At 40.6% G+C, this 26,073-nt stretch overlaps 1 protein-coding gene across 10 annotated transcripts in view; it reads right to left on the reverse strand.

Moving 5' to 3' along the window:
- Window positions 1-1,109: 1,109 nt before the first annotated feature.
- Window positions 1,110-26,073, reverse strand: part of UBE2F (ubiquitin conjugating enzyme E2 F (putative)) — a 92,087-nt gene continuing 67,123 nt past the window's right edge. For 2 of the 10 annotated variants that reach the window (XR_013930086.1, XR_013930087.1), the window contains 2 exons: window positions 3,958-4,088; window positions 1,110-2,496 (listed from right to left, as the gene is read on the reverse strand). Coding sequence is in view for 8 of the 10 variants with exons in the window: in XM_080399876.1 (XP_080256002.1) it covers window positions 2,604-2,732 (129 nt within the window). In the remaining 2 variants the exon portion in view is untranslated. Of the gene's footprint in view, window positions 2,497-2,518; window positions 2,733-3,957; window positions 4,089-17,013; window positions 17,122-26,073 lie in introns of those variants that run through there. The other 8 variants (XM_080399880.1, XM_080399878.1, XM_080399881.1 and 5 more) reach the window with 6 other exon arrangements.

Raw genomic sequence — 26,073 nt, forward strand, 5'->3', positions numbered from 1 at the left:
TTAGTTACATCTACACAAATATATATAAACATATAAATATATATACACACACATATATATATATGTGTGTGTATATAAAAAAAACCCAGCTCCTCATGTTCAGGAAAAAAGTTATTCCACTTATTTTCCTGGACTGTGAGCTGATGGGCTCTTCTAAGATGAGGTGTAACATTTTTTACACCATATATTCTGGATGGGAAGAAACCGATGCTCAGGTCTTCTTGTACAGTATTTAATAATATCCAAATTTTAATACATCTCCTCTAGGTAAGCAAAAAACATGGTGAAAGGATTATACAGCAGGACTGTACTGGGAGGTGGGGACTGGCTTTGATGACTGCATCTCTAGCTCTGTGCTCACACAGGCTGCCAGTACTCCAAACCCGCTGCACACCCTGACACAGCTCTTCCTGGCTGTCCATAGGAGCACCCTGCATTTGCTCTGCCTTGGGTGCATCTGCAATGACTTCCAGAGAAGACTGGGGAGCCATGCATGGGTGACAGCCAAGGAAACAGGGACTTTTATCCCTTTTGCTGAAGGTGGTAACAGTACCAGGGTGCCGCTACAGCAAGGAGCACTCATCTTCATTACAGCAAACCGGTTCAGTGTTTTCAGCTTGAAAACAAGGGAATCCTTCTGAATCAGTAAGCAAATGAATGTGTTTTCCAACCGTTCTGGTTTTGTGAGCGTTTTATTCCTTACCTTCCCTGACATTATTATTTTGACAGCAAAGGCCTCTCACTGCAGTTGCCTGCTTAAAATAATATGCTGATTAATGCTTCATTTTAAATAAATGCAGTGGCAATATTACCCAGAGATGAAGCTTACGATAAGTCTCTCCTCCTGCATGCCAATCCCTGCATTTCATTCCCCTGCTTTCCTAGACCTCCAGTAACATCTACAGGAGTCTGTGAAGCTGAAAAAGAAAAGGCACAGGGAAAACTTGGCAAGCAAGGCTGCCACACGTGCTTAACATCTGCAACCCAGCTCTGCCACACTGATTATTTCCTTCAGTGTCTGCAGAGGAACAGTAGGAAAGAACAAAGTGTAATCATTCAGGGAGGGATAAAAAACCACAGTCAATCCCCAGCGTTACACATACACTTGCTCTGTATGAAACCACACAAACGTTTATTTCTATGGTTTACCTATTTATAAAAGGTTGAATCCATTCCATTGCACCTCCTCTGTGTGATCCCACAAGCGAAATGCATTTCGATCTCTGAGGCTACACCAATGCTGTGGCTCAGCAACCCTGGCCATCGCTTGGGTCAGTGGGTGAGCAGCGGGGAGCTCTGGCACACGACAGGCAGCAGAATTCTCACAGCATTTACTCTGAAGTGATTCCTGAGGTACACGCTACTCTCTTCTGAAGGATCTCTGCTTGCAGATACTACGTGTTTGATATACAGCTACTTACAGAAAAGGCAATTAAAGCATCATATCCTTTCAAATTACCAAAAGAGCCAGGCTGGGATAAGTGTTTAAAAGAGGGTGCAGTGCGTTATTAGTTCATTCACTTTCAGTGCAGAAGTTTGAAGACCACAGTTAGGTGTTCTCCAGGTAATGGTGCTTGAATTTACTTTCATCAGATGGAACAGTGTTTAATGCTCCCTCACCACATCCAGATCAAAAAGCCAAAGGCAGATTTCTTTTAAAAAAAATCTCCCTTTCATTAAATTTTCACAGAAATATATAATATATATTTTATATATATATAATTTCACTAATACTACACATTTACTTAAGTTATGGATTAGCCTGTATTTCTTTTAGCTACTTCACACAACAAATAGAAACAAAAAAAAAAATACTGTAGCCCAAACAGGAGCTGAAAATAACAATGTAAAAATCCCAAACATGTGACAAAAACATACTTACATTAAATATCATCAAGAATTTCAATACCAGCAGTAGAGCTTCATTTAGCACTTGCATTCTGGCAAGCTCTAAGCCTTATTTGAATTACTCTTGGAAAAAGCTTGTATTGTTTCTGCTCATCAAAGGCAACAGTATTGTGATTTGGTTCACAGGAGACCATTTTATTGCCAACTTGAAGTGTTCAAAAAACACGCCACCTTTTCTGTTTGTTCTTTTTTTCCTTCCCCCTCCAAACTAGTCAAGAGTTAAAAAAAAGTGTAATTACAATTTCAATAGTGATTTCTTTTAACTTCTCAAGCATATCTCATCAACAGGATATACAGTACAGTTCAGAAGAGTAAACATGTTTAAAAGTAAGCAAACAACTTTTTCAACCAACATACACGATTTCTTGCTGTATTTATGCTGAGCTCTCCTTTTAACATGGACAAGTTATGAAGTTAGTTTTCTTCTTCAGTACAACATGGACACAGGACTAGTACAATCCGGGCTGGTTTTGTTGTTGTTGAAGTTAAGGACAACTCTAGTGTGGAAGCCATGGTCCTGCTATCCATCTCCCTTCATCATCTTGCATAGCGCTTAATGTAATCTTCAACTTTATTCCGAAAGTCCTCCTAGAGGAAAGCACAGTCAGAATTACCCCAAGCATGTCAGAGAGGGACTCACATAGGACGACAGTGGTGGTGTATTCCCACATTAGCACCGGTAGGTCAAAATGCCATCAGGTGAAAGGTCCATTGCTCTCCCCAAGACCCAATATACATTTCCAATGTGGTGTATGAGAACCGAGGCAACCGCTTGAGTCCTTGCAAGCAGATATCCACGCTCCACTGGGTATCTCCTCTGGGGACTGAACCGAACAAAGAGTTTTCTATCACCAGCTATCAACGTAGGTACAAACAGACTGCGTCTGACAGGTCACTGGTGCTGGGAGACCACGTCCTAGCTAGTGGCACAAAGATCTGGCTATGACTTTACAGAAGGAAGGGAAGGTGTCCTTACCAGATAAAAGAGGCAGGGCTATGGCAGGAACTGTTACAAAAGCTGTGCACCCTAAGGCAGCTCTGTCCCAGGTACTCGTTCTGGCCTACCCCTGGGAACTGCATGATATCACAGCTAGCACATAATAAAGTGCATAATCAGTCACGGCTTTTTTTTAGTTATATATTATATATAATATATATATAGCCTAGAGAATTAAAAACTCATCATTCAAGTCACTCATTTTACAGTGGTTCGGAGGGAACCTGTAGCCCTCCACAGAAAACCCAGGGGCTGTTAAATAACCTCTGAATCTATGGAAAAGTACACATTTCTGGTAGTTTATAAAGCATGGAGATGCTAAGTGAAGGAAAATCAGACATACTTTCCTCATTTGATCCTTACCAAACTGGTATGTCAGATAGATGCTACATTCCTGTAACATTATTCTGAGTCTAAGCCTTGGCTCACGCGCTTACAGCCTATTATTAAATATGTTCAACACCAACACAAAAAGTGACCTGTGCTCCAGATTCAAGTGGGCGTTTTACAGCAAAGTACATTTTGCTTTATTTCCAGCTCCCAGTTTTGTATGCTGCTAGAATATAAAGCAGGACAACCTGGGAAATTTATGTATTCACATCTGTTAAAAAATAAAAAACATAAAACAATGCGCACAACAGATGAAGAGATTTTGAACAGTGTCCTGGTGCACGGGAGCTGCCTGGAGAGCAGGGGCCACAGAAGCACTGAAATCCTCTGTCCTCCAAGCCAAGTCTCTGCTTTTACTAGGAACAGCACAAAGTCTTGTGGCCATGACCTGAGGGATTACTGCATGGTCCTGCTTTAAACAACATAACTTGTCAGCTCCAGGTTTGCCACTACATAAAATGATGCCTTTTGAATGCACACTGAGTGTTCTGGTACAGCCCACTCAGCAAAGAACTAAATAAAATGAAGTTTACAGGCAGCTCAGCAGTTGCTGAGTTTAATGCTCCCTGTAAATGACTGTTGATTGTTCAAGGACTTCAATATCAATTCTTTTTTTAATATTTTGTTAACAGTAGATAAAAGGTGAGCACTGCAATACTCACCATGACTTTGCACTAATGCTGCTAAGAAGTTCTGAAGAGCCAAGTAGTCATTTTTAACTGTGATGTTTGTTTTAAAACTGGTGGGAGAGCTGTCTTCCCTTGCAGGGGCATGCAGTAACCTATTCTGAAATCTGAAATACATTGTAAGATATTTAAAATTGAAACAGAAATAGTCAAATCCAAAAAGTCTGTCCCCCCAGCTAGATTTGCCTATTTCTATCTTGCCTACATGGGCTCTCTGATCCCTTTTAAAAAACCAAACATTTGGACTTCCCCCCATTTCTTGATCAGCATTTAGCTATACACTACCACAACAACTTTTGCTAGATATCACATCACACCAGAAAAAAGCAGTAATACAGCTTTTTTGCTATAGCTAGCCTTGGAATGCATTGGTATTTCTTTGGCCCAAACACCATGCTTCAAACACTTCCTGATCATCTCCCTTTACAATGGCTTGGTTTTGGGCTGGTCAGTTTTTCTACCAGCAAAAGGATAAAGCTTATCTCATGGTTGAAGTCCCTAATCGAAGGATCAAAGAAGAACTACGACCCACCAGAAACAGTCTGAGATTTTGTTGAGCATCACAGAGATGTCCATGAACTATAAGCAAAGTGCTCTGAATCTCAAAAGAAGTTTAAAATACAATTTAAGTCCAAAAATATCATAGCTGTGGAAACAAAAACATAAATGCACTTTAGGGAAAAAACACCCACCACTAAAGGCTCTTGAAAAGAGAGGTACAGATCTGTGTTTTGGAGAAAGTAACAGCAGAGAGCATAAACTATGAGCATCCATTACAGGAAATCACTGTAATATGCTTGACACCTCAGCATCAGGCAGCAGGAGCACAGCTGTGGAGACCAGCCTTGCAAGGGCTGCAGAAATCCCTTTCCTCCCCATCCAGGGCCACTAACACTCGTAGTTGCAATCTCCAATGTGGGGAAACTGAACGAATTAACTGAGGGCTTGATTGTATGTTACCTCCTACTCTTGTGTTTCTCCAAGAGGCAGGTCACTAAAAGAAACTGGACGCAAGGCTAACAAATATCAGGGCCAAACTGTGTCTCCACTGTATCTACAATGTCTAAAAGCAGCGCAGTACAGACAGCTCAGAGCATCCTCTGCTTTTTCACCCACCTTTACGAGGTTTTCAAATGGGAAGATGGGCTTTCAGCAGTGACTTAACAGAAGCAGGACCTCAGCAAAGAAGGAAGGCTCCAGAAATCCATGCTGTCACTTAGGCTGACTTGCCAGATGAAGGAACCGACAGCATTGTCAGGAATATATTAACACAGTACTCGCTGCATGTGAACCTCGTTGCTGAACAGGAGGTTCTCATCCCATAGCTGTAATACTCCATCTTCACATGCCATATGGCTTAACAGTTCCTGATTAACAGGGGGCACTTTTCTACATGCACATCTGTTTATGTGCAGTACTGAATAATCAGAAGCAAAAAAAATAATCAGAGCAGCACGTATGCTGCATTATAAAGAGAAGCATACAAAATCCTGCTAGGAATGCTAAGGGAAAGAAAAGGAACTCATATCACAGGGAGTGGAGCTAGAGACATGTCGTTCACCTGACACACGGATGCTGCGTGTGCAAGCACCCATTGCCATGCAGTATGTACCTGCCCTGATACTCTCTGCAACACGAAGCAGTGCATTTCACCATCTCTTAACTTCCCTTCAAGGACAGCTCCTAAGCACAGGAAGATGGGCTAGAAGGCAGGTTGTGCAAAACACCTACTCTTACTAAAAAACCAAAGCCTACTGACCTACATGGAGCTTATTTGTCTGATTCTTTCTGCAGGAGTCTCCAAGGAACTGCGCCGAACCCCAAGTCTGCATTATTGCCCTGAGCCCCGGTCATCCTTTGATGTCAAGACAGACACTGATGAGAAACAGCATACTGCATCCTGTGGTCTTGATGCTGAGAGGGCAGAGTCAGGTTTGCTGCTGGAAATCCCCCACATCAACGACCATTTACGCTCCTGCCAGAACACTCATCTAGAGGATGGCAGTGGCTGCTTTGCCCTGTGGGGCTCCTGCCACATCCCTCTGGACCTGGATCACGTCCCACTGCTAGCTTGGCCGTGCCTCTACAGTGAAGTAGCTTCCCATGTCATTAGAGTTGTCAGACCAAAGACTGATGAAGGGGGCGAGGGCTGACTGTTACTGTGACATTTTACTACAGAAGCACTGATGCTGTAGCACATGAAACTTCATCAGAAATGACTCACCCAGCCGTTAAGTCCTGACAGGCCATCAGTGAGTGCTGAAAATACCATCTGGAACAGCTTTACAAAGTAGAAATCTAATTTTAAACTACCATCATTTGCCCTCCATCAACCTCACTGTACAGTATTTCCTTTACAAATTTCAAGACAAAAGATATATGGAGTAAGAGGCGAACAGAACTGCCCTTGGGTTCTCTGGAGATGTGCTGGGTGGTGGGGAGGAGTGAGGCTTGGGTTTCTATTTGGGAGCAGTGCCTGCCATCTCGCCTTGTTTAGGGCGGAGAGGTGTGTGTGTAGTGCTCAGCCAGGAGGCAGAGCTCCTCTGTGCAAGTGTCACGTGTTTCAGGGACCCAAATCAGGCACTGGCCTCACGGGCAGTACGGTAAATGGAAGCTCAGACAATGCCAGTATCCCCGTAGCATGATGGCCATCTCATCACACAGCACAGTAACAGGACGGACAGTACAAGTGTCAGATTATACAATTCAATAAATGCCTTCCCCACACCTTTTAAAGAAAAAGAAGAAAAGGTATAGGATGATCAGCTGGGAACAGGAAACTAAGAAAAATGTAAACAAAACAAAAAAAATCATAACACTAAGCATACTTAGAGCACAGCAGGTCCTTTCCCAGCTCCAGCTGGACACCGTGAGGTACAGATGAGCCCAGATGCAGCTCTGCAGGGGCCTAGGGCCTCACTGCCCTGCCCCACATGCCACACCCTATAGCTCCCAGGCACTGGGCAGGTCCCTGTCCTATCCCAGTCCTCACCCTGGATAAGCAAGACCCTGGTGGAAATTCAGGTCTGAAAGTGCTCAGTTCTCAAACCCATGCATGAGGAAAAACCATCTAAACCGGGAGAGTTTACACAATTTTGGAGCAGACTCAAAGCAGCTTTGCCCTGAGCTGTGGGGAAGCGAGAAGGAGAGAAGAGCGATACGTGAGTGGCCCTGTGGGAAGTATTTGCTGCATGAGTAATGCTGGCCAAATCACCACTTCATTTGATGAAAATCAGATGGAGACTATCAATCGAAAGGAAATTCAACATTCATCAGTGGATGAAGAGTATGGAATATAAGCCATGATGTATTTCACAATATCATTAGCTGAAAACTGGGTTACAGCACAGACCAGTAAGTTAAAACATACATCCCATCAAACTGCTCCTTTGTATATAAACAAAGAAGCTCAACAAATAACCTTTAGGTAAATAAACATGCCTATATATCTGTATATGTGTGTGTGTATTTGGTAAGAATTCTGGCCAAAGACATCAATTTCAAACAACTTACTGGTTTCACCATTTTGATTTGTACTGTATGTGCAATGATTTGCATGACGAAAACATTAAAATGCAAATCCTTATCTAATTAGCTTTAGATTAAAAAATAAAACACTGACTGATGTAATATTAAAAAAAAAAAATCACTTAAGTCACAACTGATGAGCTGCCCATCTTAAAAACATGCCACACCAAAGTAAGATTAAAAAAAACATACAGCAGACTGTAAATTGTTACTACAAGATACTTAACACTGAAGGCATAAACAACCTCAGCACCTGGCCAGAGTGATAATTTATCACAAATCATGTATCTTTGAGGAGCACTTGGGAGAGGATATATAGACAATTACGGAAACAAAAACAGCCACGCCAAAAACCCAGAAGATAATTACAGTTTACAGCTTGCAAAATCATATTGAAGCATGCACTGAAGAACTAGGTACCTTTCTGAAAACTGGGGTTTGACCTGATTTGACACCTCTAAGAGAGGAGACTATTTTTTCAATTCATACTGCACTGAGTTGTCCTGATTAACTGTTTGAGGATTATTAAGCTTCTAATTTGAAAATGAAAGATCTGCCCTGTTACCCAAGGCAAACGTAACACTTCTCTGTGGCAACTAGCAAAGAAGTTTGGAAACTCTGTAATGGAAGCTATCTCAGGGATCTTCTTTTACATAAGAATTACACAATTTAAAAACCCAAACCAAAGAAGATTTAGCTCATTATCCTTAATATATCCACTACTAGTACCACTTCATGCACTGCAGTATTTGGCAAAATTTTTCTTCTTCCTATTCACAATATTGACCTAATTTTCTGCCCTGAAGTACATTAGAGACCAGAGACTATACTCTTCTTCGCGGACTGTGTTGGTTGAAGGCTGAACTGGCCAGTCGCTGCAGGTAAATGCACAGCATACTGCATCTGTCCTTTGATCATGACTACAACCACCCAGATACTGTGACAAACTCTTTCTGATCCACCTTCACATTGTTTAGATTTACAATTCTTTAAAATTCAAATGGAGATGAAAAAAGATCACAAAAATACTTAATTGTTCCTGCCCTTCCCTCCTTTGTGTTAAAGCAAGCAATGAAATAATAATAATAAAACACTATTTTTACAGAACACTATTTTAATCCAGAGTTTAACATCAAGGTTAAATTCCAAACAATTTCTGTCAGGAGCTTACTTGTGGTTTTATTTGAACGATTTAGTAAAGGGGTCTTCTAAGCACCAGGAACATGACATTACTAAGCTCCAGCCAAAGCTTGGGAAAGATAAAATAACCAGGTAATTTACCCATTAACTCAATGAATATTTAAAGCGACCTTTTCTTTCTTTTCCATCTTGCAGGAAATAATGAGTATTCGCACACCCATCAACCCCCACATATCCACTCCCATTTAAAAAGGAGCTGAATGAAACCTTTGAGTAATACAAAAACCTCAAGTATGAGCTGGTTTTCCAATTCATGTTCCTGACTTGCTATCATTTCCCTGTCATTGTTTTATTTAGCTCAGCCTCTATACCATCTGAAGAATTTTCCAAGCTCTGTAATTAAATCTTACTTCTATGAAGAAAAATAAGAGTGGGGGGTGAAAAACCTATACATAGGTATCTCCCACAGGCTCCCATGCCTAGCTGGTGCACTTGAAACTGCATCAGTTTTCATGGCCCATGTTCTCTACTTCAGATTTTAAACACTATTTGTAGACATCAAGCAATTCTGATTTTGCAAAATGATGAGAAAATGCTTTAGTAGATCTCCTTGGTAGCTAAGTCCTAAGGGGGGAAAATAGTGGAATTTTTACTGCAGGGAAAGAAAAACCAACAACAACGAAACCTGAAAAATGCCACTGCTGTTTTTACTGTTACTGTGGGAAAAAAACCCAACATTGTGGGGAAGAAGAGAAATGCTAAGTTTTGGACCTTTTTTCTGAAAAATATCTGTAAATATATTTTATTTACAGATTACAGAACCAATGTGAAAAGTAGTGACTTGCCCGCCAGGACACTGCTCTGGGGAGAAGCTGAAGATGTGTTGCAAAGATATAGTGAAGCATTAATATGCTGACCATGAAGCAGCACCATTATTTGTTTGAGATTCTCAGATCCTAAGTAGGAACCATTTCCTTATGATTCCGCAAACTTTCTGTTGCTTGCCAGTGCAGCAAAGATAAAGGAAAAAAAGCACTCTCTGAAGTTACTGGAAGAGGAAAGGGCTATGGATTAGGAGGCAGGGTGTGAACGCTGCCGGGGTAGCCAGAGATAACTACACCTAAATCCAGTTTGCGCAAAGGCAAGGGAATCGAGCCAGCCTGAGGGCAAAGCAGCTTCCCAAAGAAAACCATTCCCTGGATCAAACATGATGCAGGTCCTGACACTCTTGCCAAATCTGCCCTTTGGCTTACAGAGCAACTTGGCTGGAGACAGGTAGTGGAGATTTTTGTGAGCCCTCTGGTCATACAGCTCCAGTGCCAAGTGACTCAGGATTTGCCCTGACTATGACCAATTTGCTTACTACCATTTATGATTTCACCTAGGTTGCCGAACACAAAGAAAACCTCCTGGGACTCAAACCAGGGAGCACGGAGATTGCTCGGTCACTCAGTGCCTGGTATCAGGCACCCATCTCCCTGCTCCTCCAATGCTGCTGGGGTCAATACGAGTCTGGCACCAGGCACTCTGGCCATCTCCTCAATACAGTTTTCGGAAAGGGTTATACAGAGAGCCCTTTCAGGAAATTACCTGAATCTTCCCAATTACACTGATGTTAACCTCCTCTCTGCTGCAAACACACTTCCACTCAAGAGAGGATATGTCCTCAGGATCTGACATCTTAATAGATAAATTACAAATGCAAAGGAAACGGGAGCTTTGTGGGCCCAGTGAGAGGATTTTTGCAAGTCATACTCTACTCAAGTCAAACAATGTTCAAACAAGCCTGACCAGGCAGGTGAGGCACACAGCTCAAAGAGTTCAGACTCCTTGTTTGCATTTAACAACCCTCCTCTTGTATGTTCCCATTTTAAAGCCATGCACTTTTCTAAAGAACGCAAAGCAAAAGCCTTCCTTTTAAGCCACTTACTTGCCTAAAGCACATAAAAGCTTTAAAACATCTGCATTTCTTCCACTACCTCAGCAAGTCAAACCATCTGCAAAAGCTTAATCAACTTTGCTGAACCTGAAAGAGGTTCCGTCCATAATCAAAGTGTTATGAAAGATGGATAATGGTTTCTATAAATACTTTTTGCATTAGAAAAGTAATGTTTTTCCTATTTACATCTGTTAGCACAATTAGCAGCTGTGCTGTTGCTCACTGGCACATGCTGTTTAATGTAGTTTATGCTCACTGGGAAAAGGCTTCAAAGGCTGTAACATGGACACGGAACATAAAATGAGGCAATCCAAGAAAAACCCCAGTGCAGTTCTCCAAATGCAGGAATATTGCAGAAAAACAAATAGGTATTCTACCGTGATTGCCACAATTTCGGTGAGAACAACAAACACCAAACAGGGTGGTTGGGTGTGCAGAGGAAGTGAAGGATTTACTGCAATAAACATGGAGATAAATAAATGCAATGACTCACAAGGAGAATTGTTATGAAAAGATGTTTTTGGACTGGGATGGTACTGTTGTTCTTAGTAAGACAGTTAAGCTGTTATCAAAGAGTAATAAAAACCCCACAACAAAAATTAAACAGCTTCCAAAAAAACCACATCAAGTTTGAAAGCCTTTTGGGGCTAAATTCTTTTCCAGTGTGGTAAAAGCTTGAAAAGCTAAGGTTAGCCTCTAAGGCAGCACAGCAAGTTCTTCCCTTGAGAAGCTCCTTCTTGCTGCTTACTGACTCCTAAACGCTAAATGTGGTGTCCACAAGCACTTGTACTGGCTGAAGAAATGTGGTCTGAAACAAACAGCTTGAAGAGAGTTTCAGAACAATGAAGATGCTGGGGCTCTAGCTTTGATGTACACACTGACCGCCTGTTACTGCCCTGCTGATGTCTTCAGGTGCCACAGCAACACACGCGCATCCCCATCACCCACATGAAATCAAACTGGTGCGTGGAGCAGCTGACGTCTAAGCAGTGGCAGCATACGTCAGGAAAGCGAAGCTACAAGTTCTGGATCAGTTACAAGTACTTTGGGATTCATTACAGATACGGGGAAAAAAGTTTGCTTACACAAGAGATGATGGGTTTGTCTGGCCAAGGGTGAATATAGACTTCAATTCTTCAGATACACTTTGTGAGTGCATTTAATTAGAACAATTCTTCAGTGTTTTGTAACCCCTTTTAGAAGAAATCAGGAGATAGATACTTGATTCAGTATCCACGAATAAATGCAAGTTTCTTATTTTACTTGAAGAAGGTTAAAAAAACCCTCATACTATCATCACATCAGTTTTGTACTGTTAGAAATAAAAAGCAGTGTTCTTGAAAATGTTCAGAACTAGCTACTTCCTATTAGGAAGACAGAATTCAAGATGTCAAGGGTTGGTGCAGGGCTATCAATTTAAACCAGGGAATGATGTTAAGTGGAAAACTTTATACTAGACAACAAAGACAGATCCCAGTCCAAGAGAAGCTCAAACATGAGTAAGTAAAACAGCACCGCAAGGATGAGACTACACTAATTCAAGCAACACACTGACTCAAATATTCTACAATGCAAACAATATAAAAAATGAGGGCCTGACAAAGCCAGCCTGCAGTAAACATAATGAGAGCAAGACCTGGGCATGCTTCTCCTTGTCAGCATTAATGATACCCCTCTTGACGAGTACTGCCTTATGTTGTCTGTCCTTCCCTGAGCTAAAAGCTAATTGCATCAACAGAGTTGTTGACAAAACCCAGCACTGAACAAGTTGAAGATGAAAATAAATTAATTTGCATGATAAATTCTTGGACCCAGATCATATATCAAAAGCCTGATGAGTTCCTGGAGGCCCAGATCCATCCTGGTAGTTCTTCCTGAGTCTCTCTGGAAAAGTAATGGGAGAAAACACACACGGAATAGGCTAGAGGAATGGAGATGGCCATTCTGGACGGAGAAAGCTGCTGCGTGTTCGCAGTACAAAACGTAGCACTGAAAAGATGAGGTTGGCACACCAGTCTGGAATGCTGTGAGTCTTAGAGAGACCATTTGCAATGATGACCCCCCAAAGCAATCACTCATACTTTTAGGTATGATGGATCAGTGTTACAAACTCTGGGACAACCAGCTGAAATCCCCGGTAAAATAAACAGACACCAAGAAGAGAGAAAGGTAGTAAAGGAGGTCAAGTTAGAGCTTGCTTACCTACGTCTTTATACATTTCTTTTGCAAAGATTAATTGGATCCTCCCATAGAAAGAACTGTGTAGAGAGCTGTCTGAAAATCTCCTGGCACACCTCAACTGCAGATGAAGCAACAGGAAACCCAGCAAAGACCAAGGGATTCCTGAAGTACTGTAGCAATCACCACCTTTGGCAAAACAGTTCCTACAATAGTGAGTTATAAAACAATACCTTCTTACTGTTTCTGTGGGTATAGAAGTAGCTGTAGCGCCTCGAACTCTTTTCTGCCATAGTCCTGGATACCATCGCAAACTGTTAGGAACTTTGTTTTTCACTACAATTTCTTGCCAAGGAAGACTGTGACCTCACAAACTTCACATCAGATTAATCCTAAAATCACGTGGAAGAGTGAAAGTAGAGAAGGAGAAATCCAGTTTACAGATGAATTGAAAACATCTAAAAATGGTAAGAGCTGTTGAGACATTATGAAAAGGAGAGCGGAATGCATGCAAGCAGAGCAGTTAGTATGATACAGTATACAATTTTAGAATAGGTTTTACAATGCTACCCTTTCCGTAAACCTTGAGAATTAATAATGCCAAGATGAAGAAGCAGTAGCTTCAAAGCCTTGACTTCAATTACTTCTTAAGCAATTTTAATAGCATATATCTCTCTATTGCTGGAGTAAGAGCCAGTAGTTCCTAAAATGAAAAAAGTGAGAGTTCTGTAAAAATCCCCTAAAAATTAATGTATATAATAGTCTGATTACTAATTACTTCAAATACGGCTAAATATGGAAGAGGAAAAAAGAGGAATGTAAGTAAAAATATGCAGATCTCATGAACAGTATGAAGTAATGGAACTCCCCGTGGTGTCTGAATAGCTTGCGGGTAAGCTCTCTTTACCAGAATAAAGGCTCACTTAGTGCGGAAGAGACTATTTGCAGCCCAGACATTTTTACCCATACAGCTAGGGAATATCTAGCACAATCAAGAAAGGGCTTTAAAAGACACATTTAGCAAGCAAAGACAGCAAAACCTGACTGCTTACAGAACTGCGGACTACCATTACTGCTCTCCTTCTCCCCCCACCAATACAGCTTTTCCTTGGTAATCTTTACCACTCTTCTCTTCCAGCAAGAACTGCAGCTCCTTCACCCTCCTGCAGCCCTGATGGGCTGCACCCAGGTCTCCTCATCACCAGCCCAGGGAAAGGCAAATCACATGCTCTGCTCTGAGCTGCACATGCCCACACCGGCCCAACAGCAGCCCACCCAGAGTGGGTCCTGGCTAAGCTTGCATGGCAGACTTCCCTAGTAGATCACTTCAGACCATCCTCTCTTTGCTGCTGCTGACAGTTTTTGTGACAGTTATGGGAACTGGATGTAAAGACTCTGCTGCTCTGTCAAATCTGATGGGAATTGATGTGTGTTTAAAAGCTACGGGGACTGAGGGGGAGGCTGGGATGAGAGAAGGGGACAGATGGATGGCATCACTGCGTAAGCCTTATGCCTTTACAAAAAAAAAAGACTAAAAAGCAAAGCACTTGCTAACGGTTCACTTCAGTGAAGCTCCAAGACAAACTGATTAAGTATGGACTAGATAAATGGACAGTGATGTGGACTGAACCAGCAGAACTGCCGGGCTGAGGCAGCTGGCATCAGCGGTACAAAGTCTTAGTGGAAAATTCAAGGGATTGCCTTTGGGGCCAATACTGTTTAACCTCTTCATTAATGACCTGGACAGAGGACCAGTTTGCTGATGATACAAAACTGGGAGGAATAGCTCATACACAAGAAGGCTGCGCTGCCATCCAAAAGGACCTCGACAGGCTGGAATACCAGACAGAGCAGAACCTCTGAAGTTCAACACCGTTCGGAAATGCAGAGCCTTGCCCATGAATAATGCCACCCAGCAGTACATGCCGCAGGCTGGCAAGCAGCTTTGCAGAGAAGGACCTTGGGGTTCTGGTGGTCACCAAGCTGACTATGAACCACCAAAGAAAACCACTGGCATTCTGGGCTGTACTATGAAGAGCACTGGCAGCAGGTCAAGGGAAGTGATCTTTCCACTCTACTCAGGCCTGATAAGAACACATTTCGAGTGCTGTGCCCAGCTCCAGGCTCCCCAGGATTGGGAGGCATCTGTCATACGAGGAGAGACTGACCAGGACTGTTCAGTTTGGAGAAGAGAAGGCTTAGGGGGACCGTAATGGGTACAAATACCTGATAGGAGACTGCAAAGAGGATAGCCAGACTCTACTCAGTGGTGCATAGTGACAAGGTGAGAGGCAATGGCAACAAAGTGAAATACAGGAAACTTCTTGTTAAACATTAGAAAGAGGGTTTTTTTACTGTAAGGGTGGTGGAACACAGGAACACATTGCCCAGAGAGAGTGCAAAGTCTCTGTCCCTGGAGATACTCAAAATCACATTGTTCTGGGCAACCTGCTCCAGCTGATCACAGGGGCTCAGCTAGACAGTCTCCAGAGGTCCCCACCAACCTCAGTGACTTCACAATTCTGTGAAATACCTTCTGAAAAGGCCTCAAGGATGAAGTGCTGGAAAATCTACAGTTAAAGAACAAACACACCTCCTACAGTGATTCAGAATCATTTTGTTATGCTGGGTGCAAGAAAGAACAAATTAAGACCTTTAACTTGCAGTTACATTAAAAACACAAGCTTATTTTCATGTAGCCTGTCAGCTGCCTAGCAAAGTTTTCTAGTGTCTCCTTATCAACTTCATCATTATCTATAATTTTATATTTCTTCCAATTATTCTGCTGCTGTTAGAAGAGTATTAGACTGACAGACTCCAAAACAATATCCAATTTTTATCAGAGAAGTGCAAGTATAGAAAACAGAAATCCGTCAAATATGATAGCGGCACTGAGGTTGACACATCTATCCATACTACAGTGATGCACCAAACATAGGAACATTTTGTTAAAAGTATAATTTTTAGTCTTGAGGAACGGAGGAGGAATGTGTCGGGCTTGTCAACTCAGTAATTCTTTTACTCTGAGCTCCACAGAAACCCTTTTGTTCTACATCTAATTACTATTATCTTACATTCCAGTATGTTCAAGACCAGACTGTTTAGCTTGTAACATATGGATGGGTTCCCCCCCTTCTCCTACCCAATTACAGTTTTACAGTCTAGGAAACTTTAATAAAAAAATTACTTTAAAGCTGAAGTGCCCTGCAGTTCTGTATCTCTCCGCACTTACAATAATTTACATTAATCATGTTGAATTGATTGCTTCTAATGATCAAGGCAAAAAATTTTCATGTATTTTAGTAAATATCTGTACTATACTGCTTTGTTCAGGAAGTTATCCTCCTGATGGCAGCCTTTATTTTTATTTTTAAAAAGACAGCCACAGATTTTAATCACACATGAGAGAATTTCCTTTCAGCCAATGAATTACAGGTGGGACTGACTGTAGAATATAGTAATTATACTATGGATGAGTAACCACTCATCACAAGGATAAATGAACTGTGTGAAGCCACTGCCAAGCAATTAAGAGCAACTCTCCTCTGAGCAGCACAAGCAGAACAGTTTCAAAAATCTGGGTGAATCCTCTTTTTGTCAGTGTTACACAGTGCCAAAGAAGGGCTCCTCAAGGAAGAATGGCTATCTGAGCCAATTCAGACGCGAAAATTACTTACTGTTAGAGACTCCATCTTAAGACTTGCACTGACTTCCTTGCCAAACATTCTCTACTCTGTTTCATCACAAATATGGGCTGGCTGTAGGGTTGAAGCTTAAGACATAAGAAAGAAAACCCCTAGAGTCTCAGCTGTGACTGCAGTCAGTGCAATGCAATGCTGATTTAAATCACAATCCAATCCCAGTTCTAAAAATCAGAAAAAGGATTTATTTTGCAGGCAGATAAAAGTAGTAGAATGTCAAGCTTAGATTGCAAAATTGGTTGCTTCTGCCTTGGTGCGTTTTAGCTTTTCTGTGTAATGGGAACCTTTAGCACCTAGAAGCAAGAAGGGCAGCAGAGCAGAGCAAGGTGGTCTATCTTTACCCCTTCCAAACTGAACTTGCCAGAGCAGAGAGAAAATAGCTGAGAAAAGTTGTCTGTGTAGGATCATTACAGCAAGACCGAGACACATTCAAGTAAAAATTAAGGAAAAGATAAGAAACAGAATGCAATTTAAATGCCAGGGTATTAATCCAGGACTAAGAGGAACCAAATGAATGTCCAGATCCCCACTGCTTTATTGTCCAACCTGGGGTGAATCATTTCCCTCTCTACATCACTAGGTGCCCACTAGCAAAGTAGCAAAAAACACAATGAGCTCTTCATTGGTGTGCTTTGTTTCCACCGATGAAACACCCTAAAATAAGAGCTAGGCATTAGATCTCAAATTTAACTTAGAGTTAATTGACTCAAATTGACTTAAAGTAAACTGAGAATACCTGAGTATCTATGGCCCTTGATACTTTGGCAGAGAGAAGGTAACTGCGTCCTCTTGTCATGATAACGTGTCTTCATCTGCTTCAGGTTTCTGACATTTTGTGTAAATTTAAGTCCCGTCTCAAAGAAATTGATCAAAATTGCAATGCTAGATGATCAAACTAAATTCACAGACATCAGATCCTAGTGTCAAACATATCTACAAATTCTACTGTAAACCAGTATCAACCAGCTTCATGATACTGAAAGTAACAAAACAAATCCCTATTTTTCTTTAAATCCATTTCTTCAGTTTATTATTAAAGATATCAAAATGAAATCACCTAGAATTACTAGAAATCATTGTAAGAAAATTCAAGACAAGGTAAAAAGCCTGGCTTAACTGCAGGCAATGGAGAAAAAAAACAAATTTGCAGTTGTGAAACATTAATTTTCATTCCTGATGAAGCAAATAAGAGTCTGAAACCAAAGGATCATCTTTGTTGTTTAGATCTTCCAGAGTTATCTACCTATTTAAGCTTTGCAGACAGACATCTGTGAACTTTCAGACAATACGAAACAAACAGAATATTCAAAATATGTCCAAACCTCGTCTACTGCCTCTTCCTCCTATTAAATGTAATTCCTATTTATTTTTCAAGAAGGATTTCAGCTCACAGGTTCATATGCTCAATGATACTAAAGAATCAAAAGCAGCTGTTGTTTTCTACAACAAGCACTGCAAGCACTTTGGAAGTTATAAAGGGCTTATTTTTAGTTGAGTGATATGCTAATACCCCATTAGATGAGTACTTCACTGCAGTAACACAAGAAACGCAGCTACCTACAGCTACAGCAATTGTTCAGTATCTTGTCCCTGTAGATTTCACTGCTGGTGAGCATGTATCCCATCAGGGTTCTTTTGGTCAGCAGCACCATTAAGGTTTGCTTCTGTTGTCACAGCCAAACAAAACACAGAAAAACAACTGCCCAATATTCCAGGATAAGTATCTGTAATTTAAGCACAAAATTATAGAGTGCCTGGTCATAAGATGACATAGTGGAGAGTACTACCTAATCAGAGAAGGCAGCATGTAATAACCAGCATCCTTACAATAGCCTCAGATAAGAAAATCCAGTGGGATGCTTGATTAAAGGGCTCTGGATAAAAATAGCTGTTAAATTGTTCCTACAAAACTCATTGAAAGTCTAATTTTTTTCCATTGGTAAAACCAGTACAAAATCTGCTGAAATTAATGTCAATGTCAACAACTGCTGACTCCAATGGATAGGGCTGGCCAAATGACCCAGTATAAGGATGGTGGCTATGGTCAATCCATACACTCAACAGAAGATCATGGGCTCAAAAGTAGTAACTTATTTGTAGCTTTCACTGGGTAGTGAAACATGTAACATGGAAAGAAATCTGCAGGTTATACAGTATATGTTTTACTATTGAAATAAAGCTCTTTCTAGGCACCAAAAAAAAATAATTCTGGGTTTACAGATTTTGTTACTGAATATTCACACTACTGACAAGGTAGTTAGTACGTGATGACAAGCTGAAGTTTTAGATAGTTTCCTCCTAAGTCTGCCAACACAGGGCTGGAATCCATAGAAGGGACCCATTCCCTGACAACACTTCATTTGGCAGCTATAAGAAACCCACTTCTCTCCATTTACTTTGCCAAAATGAACGTGAGGCTAAACAAGGTAATTTTTGAAGTCAGCACTGACTGGAAAGTAAGTCCAGAAAAAATTGTTTATTGCTGATCTACCACTTTCATACACCACATTCAACAGGTCATCAAATGGAATTTCAGACTAACAAATATTCAGAGTGCTATCCTTCCTTGGTGTGTATGCAGACTTGGTTTCGTAGCCAAGAACACAAACAAACAAGATGCTCTCAGATGTTATCCCTTCCTGCTGTGTCAAGTGAGCCATCAGACACTATACCCAAAAGCACTAGCAAAGGCTCATGCTCTGGATACAGAAGAGTGCAACTAAAGAATCACTGCCTTTAATCAAGAAACAGCCAGCACCACCAGGTACTCTACATAAGGTGGAAGACACTTCTTGACTCTGTTTTTTGACTTTGCTCATACCAAAATTCTCCCACATTACTTCTGTGACAGGTGTGCCTGCATCTGTCTCTCCTCGAGTCATTTTAGAGCAGGAAACTACCCTGCCTTAATAAATTACAAAATAAATCTGATAAAGGCAGAAATCCAAGCAAGCAGCACAGAGCTGTCAGTCATGAATTTGAGGTTACTGACAAGCATGCAGTAGAAAACAGGCCAGTAACGTGACGTGCCAGATCTCATAACTCCCTGCACAATTAGCAAAATACCATGCTACCTACATCACGTTGCAGCTGGATATTATATTGTATCCTTCCAGTAACAGCAAAGTTACATTTTGTTTTTATCTCCATTCATTTATTCAAGATTACATTAGGGTATGTTAACCCAGCACGTCACTAACAGCTTGCAATCTCTCTCCGTACTGCGATCAGCCTTTGTTCTTGCATACAGAAGACAGGAACGAATGGCAGATAATCTGTATTCACACTTCAATACACCCCTGGGTCTTGCAGGAATAGTTAAATACATTTTCATGTGCCACGCTGAAATGGAGGAAAGGCAGTTAGCTAATGCTATTTTGTGGAATAGCTACTACAATATCTATGTAAAACTAAAGACCCATCCTGAAAAACTCTGAATGGTCTCAATCCATTTTTAATTGAAGGAGAAGCTGAGGGCACCCCACACTTTGCACATTTAGATACACACTATGACTGACTTGTCTCTTTCAAGCTACTACAAAGTGTCAAACTCCAGTCTGATCCTTCTGCCCTGCCAATAACTGATACAGATGCTTTCCCAATATTTTGAAGAGGCTGTCAAATATGTTTTGATGTCTACATTCTCCATTCAGTTGGCTTAACAGATTAAAGCACAGGTTTATTATTAAAACATTTTCAGCTTTCAGTTTGTTACATCATTATGTTATTGGCCAGGACTTAGGGAACAAACTGAAAACAATACAAGAACATGTTCATTTTATAATTCCTTTAAAATAATTTTGTAAAACTTCAAAGCAAAACAGTTGGCTGTTTTCAGTGAGGGACTACAGGACAGAGCCTGGCATTCAAAGATGTAACAGATACATCTTGGAAGATAGACTAATGTATTCTGACCTGCATAGTAAGCTTGTAAAGCTGGGGAAAGGGAGGATCACAAAACCATACTGACCTTTTAAATCTCACTCATGTCCCACAAGTAGGAAAAGCCTGTGCAGTACTAAGAGAGGCAATAGGGCAACAGTTGTGCCAATAATACTATAATAATAGTTATATATAAATATAAATAGGAAAAAAAAGCGTCTTCCACTTGCAAGCATGCATGCTGTAGTGACGATTTCCAGATCGGACACAGGGTCATTGTAAATCATTTCTTCTAAACATGAGTATCTAGCCAGATGCTTCCACAACACCTAGTAGGCTTCACCTGGACCACGTATGCAGGAAATGCTACTTAGTGAAAAAGCAACAAGGGCAACACAGCACAGAGGAGCTACCAAAGGACACAACTGCCTCTTTAGCCAAGCTCAAAAGTGTCTGCTTTAATTAAAAGTATTTCCACCCAACAGAACTGTCAAGGTCACTGCAATGAAGCGTAAAAGATAATTTAGTCAGAAGTCTCTTCAGTAAAATCTGGTAGGAGGGACTGAAGAGCCTCCCACATCAAACAGAAAGAAGAGCCGTGATGTCTAGCTAGATCTACTGCTTCCCCATGGCAACTCTTCCAGTGGCCGTGGTGGGGGAAGAGTATTGCCAGCTCTGGGGAAACCTTGACTCAGAGGTGCATCTCATCTCCTCTCTGTGACTTCAAGCTTCAGGCAAGCAGTGCAAAGAAAAACCAGTAAGCCACCTTCATAAAACGGCAAATAGAGGTTTTCTCTCTGTACTGTGTAGTGTGACAACACAAGTCACTTTTTCATGCTCCATCACTTCTCTCCACCATGTCCCCCTGCAGTTAAAACAGGCAGGGTGAGGACAAGAAACTGCTCCTCAACTCATGAGCAACTACCACAATGGACTTCATGCACGATTGCTCCTCTAGCACCAGCTCAAACACATTAATAACAACAAAATACTTTTTTTTTTTTTAAAGACCACCTGAAATGAACTTCAGGTAAATGTTTTCAAAATAATTTCTCTATTCTAAAGCTCATTTTCTAGCTACCTTGAGCCATTACAAAACTTTAGGCATCTGAGCTTAAAAAATGAAAATAGTAATGATCAGAATTCTTCAAATATCATTAGCACTGTCTGCACACAAAATTTCATAGGGATGTGTTTGGGAAACTGGGAAAGTTTAAGAAAGGTTATGGCTGTGATGGGAAGTTGCTGTAGAGGGTGATAAGTTTGACAAAAAGAACTGAACTAAAACCAATGCATTAAGGAATTAAATGAAATTATTTTTAAAAAATTCCTTGGGGAAGGCATTAGAAAAAGAAGTTTGCCATTAAAAAAAACCTTTTGAGTGCACTGCCTGGACCCAATCCAATAAAGAAACAACCATTCAGATAGAAACAGAATATAAACTTGGGTAACAGAGAGCTGTTATTTGACCTGAACTACTCATATGCTTTTAACTACTTTGCAAAATAAAACCATTTCAACTGTTTTCAATTTCCTCAAGGAACATCACCCATGAAAGAACCACAGCTATTTCACATAATTCATATCTATCAGGAAAACAAAATGCTTGTTTAGAGCTATTCTTAGCGCTTTTTACCGCAAATATCTCCTCTGAAATGTACAGTGACAAGATGCAGCATATGTAGACCATGAAATTTATTATATTTTATATAAATATTTTATATTGAAATGTCTTTTACAGAATCTTGGACAATTTTGCTGAGTACTATCCAAACAAACTGTTTTGCACCCAAATTTGCTAACATTCACTATAGATCAGTGTATAATATTTCTAAATCTCAGACAGATTTATTTCAAGAAATTTAACTTCTAACAAATAAATTTAGCAAGTAGAAAAACCAGTGAAGAACATCCCAGGAAAGCTTTTGCTTCTAGCCACACAAACCCAATTAACTCAAAGCTGGAAGAAAATTTCTTGCAGTTCAATCAGTCTCCATTTACGAAGAGGTGAACCAACCCAAATGCTTCATGCGAGAAAAGTTAATGCGCTAAATGATGCATTCCCTGCAATGGTCACGGTACCTTTGTAGCCTAAGTTCAAACAACTAAGCCACTCTGTACTTGAGTTTTACATAAAGCCGAAGATAAAAAACAAAAATGCCAAGCCTAAGGAGTTTGGATGTAAGGAAAAAAAATATGTTATTCATTAGAATCCTCCTGCAGATGCTTCATTCATTTCCAACACAGATGTTAGCTAGTGTGTCAAGTGAAGGGCAATAGTTCGCATTACTCAGTTGTTTCAATAAGCAAAGGTGGTGATCTGCATTGAAGATGCTGACCTGCAAGCAAAGGAGCCTGTGCTGGCTGGCAGCCACTGCCAGCTGCTCTGTTTCTGTGAAGTTTGGGATGGTTCTGGAGAAGTGGCAAGGGAAAAGACCTGATCCCTTCTGAGCAAGAAGAATCGCTGCAGGAGCTAAGCATGCTAAGTACTCAAATGCCTTTGATATAAAAATGATAATGAAAAAGAGCAGGTATGATAGAGAAACAGAGAAGTTACAGTAAGTTCAATGAAATTAATTACCTTAAACCAGAAGAGCTGAGGAAGAAATACAGATAATGAGTACTGTTTTCCAAACTTTCCAGTTTTAATTTTGTTTTGTGTTACTGTTTGTCTGCTTAGGGAATCCAACATACCTGCAACTTGCTAGCATTTACATCATGCTTTTCATTCAGATGCACCAAATAACATTTCAAACAGACTAATCTTCTGATATATGAAATTGCATTAATAGATGAAAACTAACTTCAAAGTGATCAACGACAAGAGATCAAGAAGAATCCAAATTTGAAGAAACTATTTTGTTTCAAATTCATTTCTTCAGCTACACAGAAAAATGGATTTTCAAGGTAGTCTTAATAAGGGCATAATTACATTTAGATTTATGTAGAAGCACATAAATAAGAAGCCAGAGGATAAAAGTGATAAAAAGCCATGACATTATTTTGGAAGAGTCCTTCAAAGGATCAAATCTGAAATAATACACAGGCAGCGAGCTCTGGGACTTTTAACTGTCTGAAGGCATTATCAGTCTGAGGACAAAATTACTCTAAACTTCAGCAGAGATGAAGATCCAAAATCTACCAGCTTCTGCATTTAGCACCCTGCAGGGTAGCTCAGAAAGGAAAGCACAGGGCGCTCAGTCTATGTGGCAGATTGGTTTACAGAGTTTGATAAAACCTGAAGCGAGACAGAAGAACGGTAACCCTTTCCCACTCTGACAACATGCTTCACAAGCCAGACTTAGTAGTTTCCGATGTAAAAAAAAAAAAAAAGCCCACAAGCAAAAAAAAAAACAGCAAGGATGAAATCACTCTAAGTGAAAAAGAAGTTTTACAGTTTCAAGTTGTTGCTGGTTCTTGGTGGCTCCAGAATTAACAAGGTTATGCTGGGCAATGACAGTTTTTGATGCAGAGAGACAATTTGGGGGGAAATTCAACTTTATTTTCAAAGGGATGCCTGAAGATCTTCTACAGATATACCTGTATTTGTTTCTTTCTTAGAATCCTTACTTACAAGCAGACCTCTTGCTGATAACTTTCTTTTTCAATGACTTGCCTGTTTGCAGAAGATACATTAATGTCCTCTCCAGAATCTGGCCCCAGCACTGGCATTTTATCAGGTGCTGCTGGTTCTTGCCCAGTTGCCCAACGAAGGGTTTGAGAAATGAAGATTATTCTATGAAAATCCTAAAGTGTTTGCTATTTAAGGACACTGCATACAATTCTGAAAGGTAATAAAAAGCTCTTCAGTGAAAAATGTAGTCAGCAACTGTCCTAATTATCAATGGCATTTCTAATGAAATTAGATTAGTGCTCTCACTTGTAAAGACAAGACAACAGTAATTCAAGGAAAACGTTCATCCCAGAAGACTCATTAGAACAACCTCCGAAGACTGCAAGCAATTGAGGAGAGACTTTACCTTTAAGCCTAATTTCCTAAGGAACTAATGCTATGTAGGGCAATTAAAATCCTAAGAGGAAACCTTAAGGGGCAGCTTCAGACTCTGTAACACCATGAACATTACAAATACATCTCAACAGACACAATCCTGAAACAAAATCCTTATTTTCTTTATTACCAAGAGAAGCCTTTAATAAAATAAAATAGCAAAAGCCAAGCAGTAATATATTTTCTTGGGTTAAAAAAAAAAAAGACATTCAATAGCCATCACAGCAGCATGCAAGTGACAAGGAAAATTCTGCCCCAACACCCCTCTTCCCCAGTAGCTTCTGGCCGCACATTATCACTGCTGCCAGCACTTGACTGTGATGTATCTGAGGCTGCAGTTCATGAAAATATAGTGTTGTCCCAGGTGATTTGAGGCTGGCGGTACTATACTTAGTGTCTTCTGGAGGATTTTTGCTGGTGTGCTAGTATTACTGCGGTGAGGAATCAGAATGACATGATTTGAGCAGGTCTAGAAACAACTGTGAGGATGATCTACTAAAAACTGAAGACCATAAGAACTACAAACTACAAAGGCTACAGCCATAAGCACACCATGAATTGTCCAGAGTCATGAACTGCAGGATGTTATATTCAAATTCCAACTCTCCTGCATTTTCACCATAATATTCTTACAAATGTACAACCCACCTCCCTCAAAATAAAATCACAATGTCTACAAACAACATCTCGGCAGCTTATAAAGCTGACTGAAGACAGATGGACTAGACATACAGTCAGTGACAACCAGAGCTGCTAAATTTCGGCAGCTACAGTTAAAACCCATGCTTTTTAAAACCTGGGCCAGAACCAACTACCCCACACAAATGTATGTCAAACAATTCATCATTAAAGTATCAAAAAACTAGCTACAAGCTTTGCTACTGATCTAGCCATGGAAAAGGCAGGGAAACAATTAAAACTGCCTTTGCTGACAGCAGCAGAAGATAGCTAGGGGAAAAAAAGACGAAGCCAAGACTCCTTTTACATAGGTCTGTCGTGCTGCATGTTCTTTAAAGCCAGACAACTGGGAAATAGAACAATGCAGGGACAAATCAGGATGGCTGGCACCTGGAGTACCTGTGGGAAGCAGCACACTGACCCCTCTGCATCCAGGAGCAACTGGGTGTTTCCAGCAATAATTACACTGAGTCTTACAACAGCCCTCATTCCTCTGCCTGGGGCAAGCAAAGAGAAGGCCACAAAAGCATGGCATTAGTTATCTTCTATTGATGCAATCGCCAGTTACCTGGAGGCAGTGAAAAGAGTCGACACTCCTACTGTTCACTACATTCCTACACTCTGTAATTGGAAAAATGTATTGCTGCTTTCCAAGGAAGATGCAAATAAAATCAGGGCTCATGGAACTAATTTAGAAGTTTGTGTTTAAGACTGATCCTTGGCAAATGCACACTGCCTCTGATTAGATTTCTCAGCTTTGGCACTTCAGACCTGCTGGTAAGGTCCCATGAAAGAAGACATGCTTTTCACAAGAAATGAAAAAAATCCCTTCCAGAGTGCCATCTATCTCACTCTTTTGCAATGACACAGCAAGAAGCATTTCCATGCACTGAATACTCCCAGATAAGTTTCACTGAGAAGATGGAAAGATCATGCAGGAAATTAACACTGGGTGATGTTTCTCAGCTTCTCCTATTAAAACAACTCAAGACTGCATGGATGAACAACTAATTCATGCCTCCTAATCTGCAGGATGA

This window comes from Falco punctatus (assembly GCF_963210335.1).
Source record: "Falco punctatus genome assembly, chromosome: 8".
Lineage (NCBI taxonomy): Eukaryota > Metazoa > Chordata > Aves > Falconiformes > Falconidae > Falco > Falco punctatus.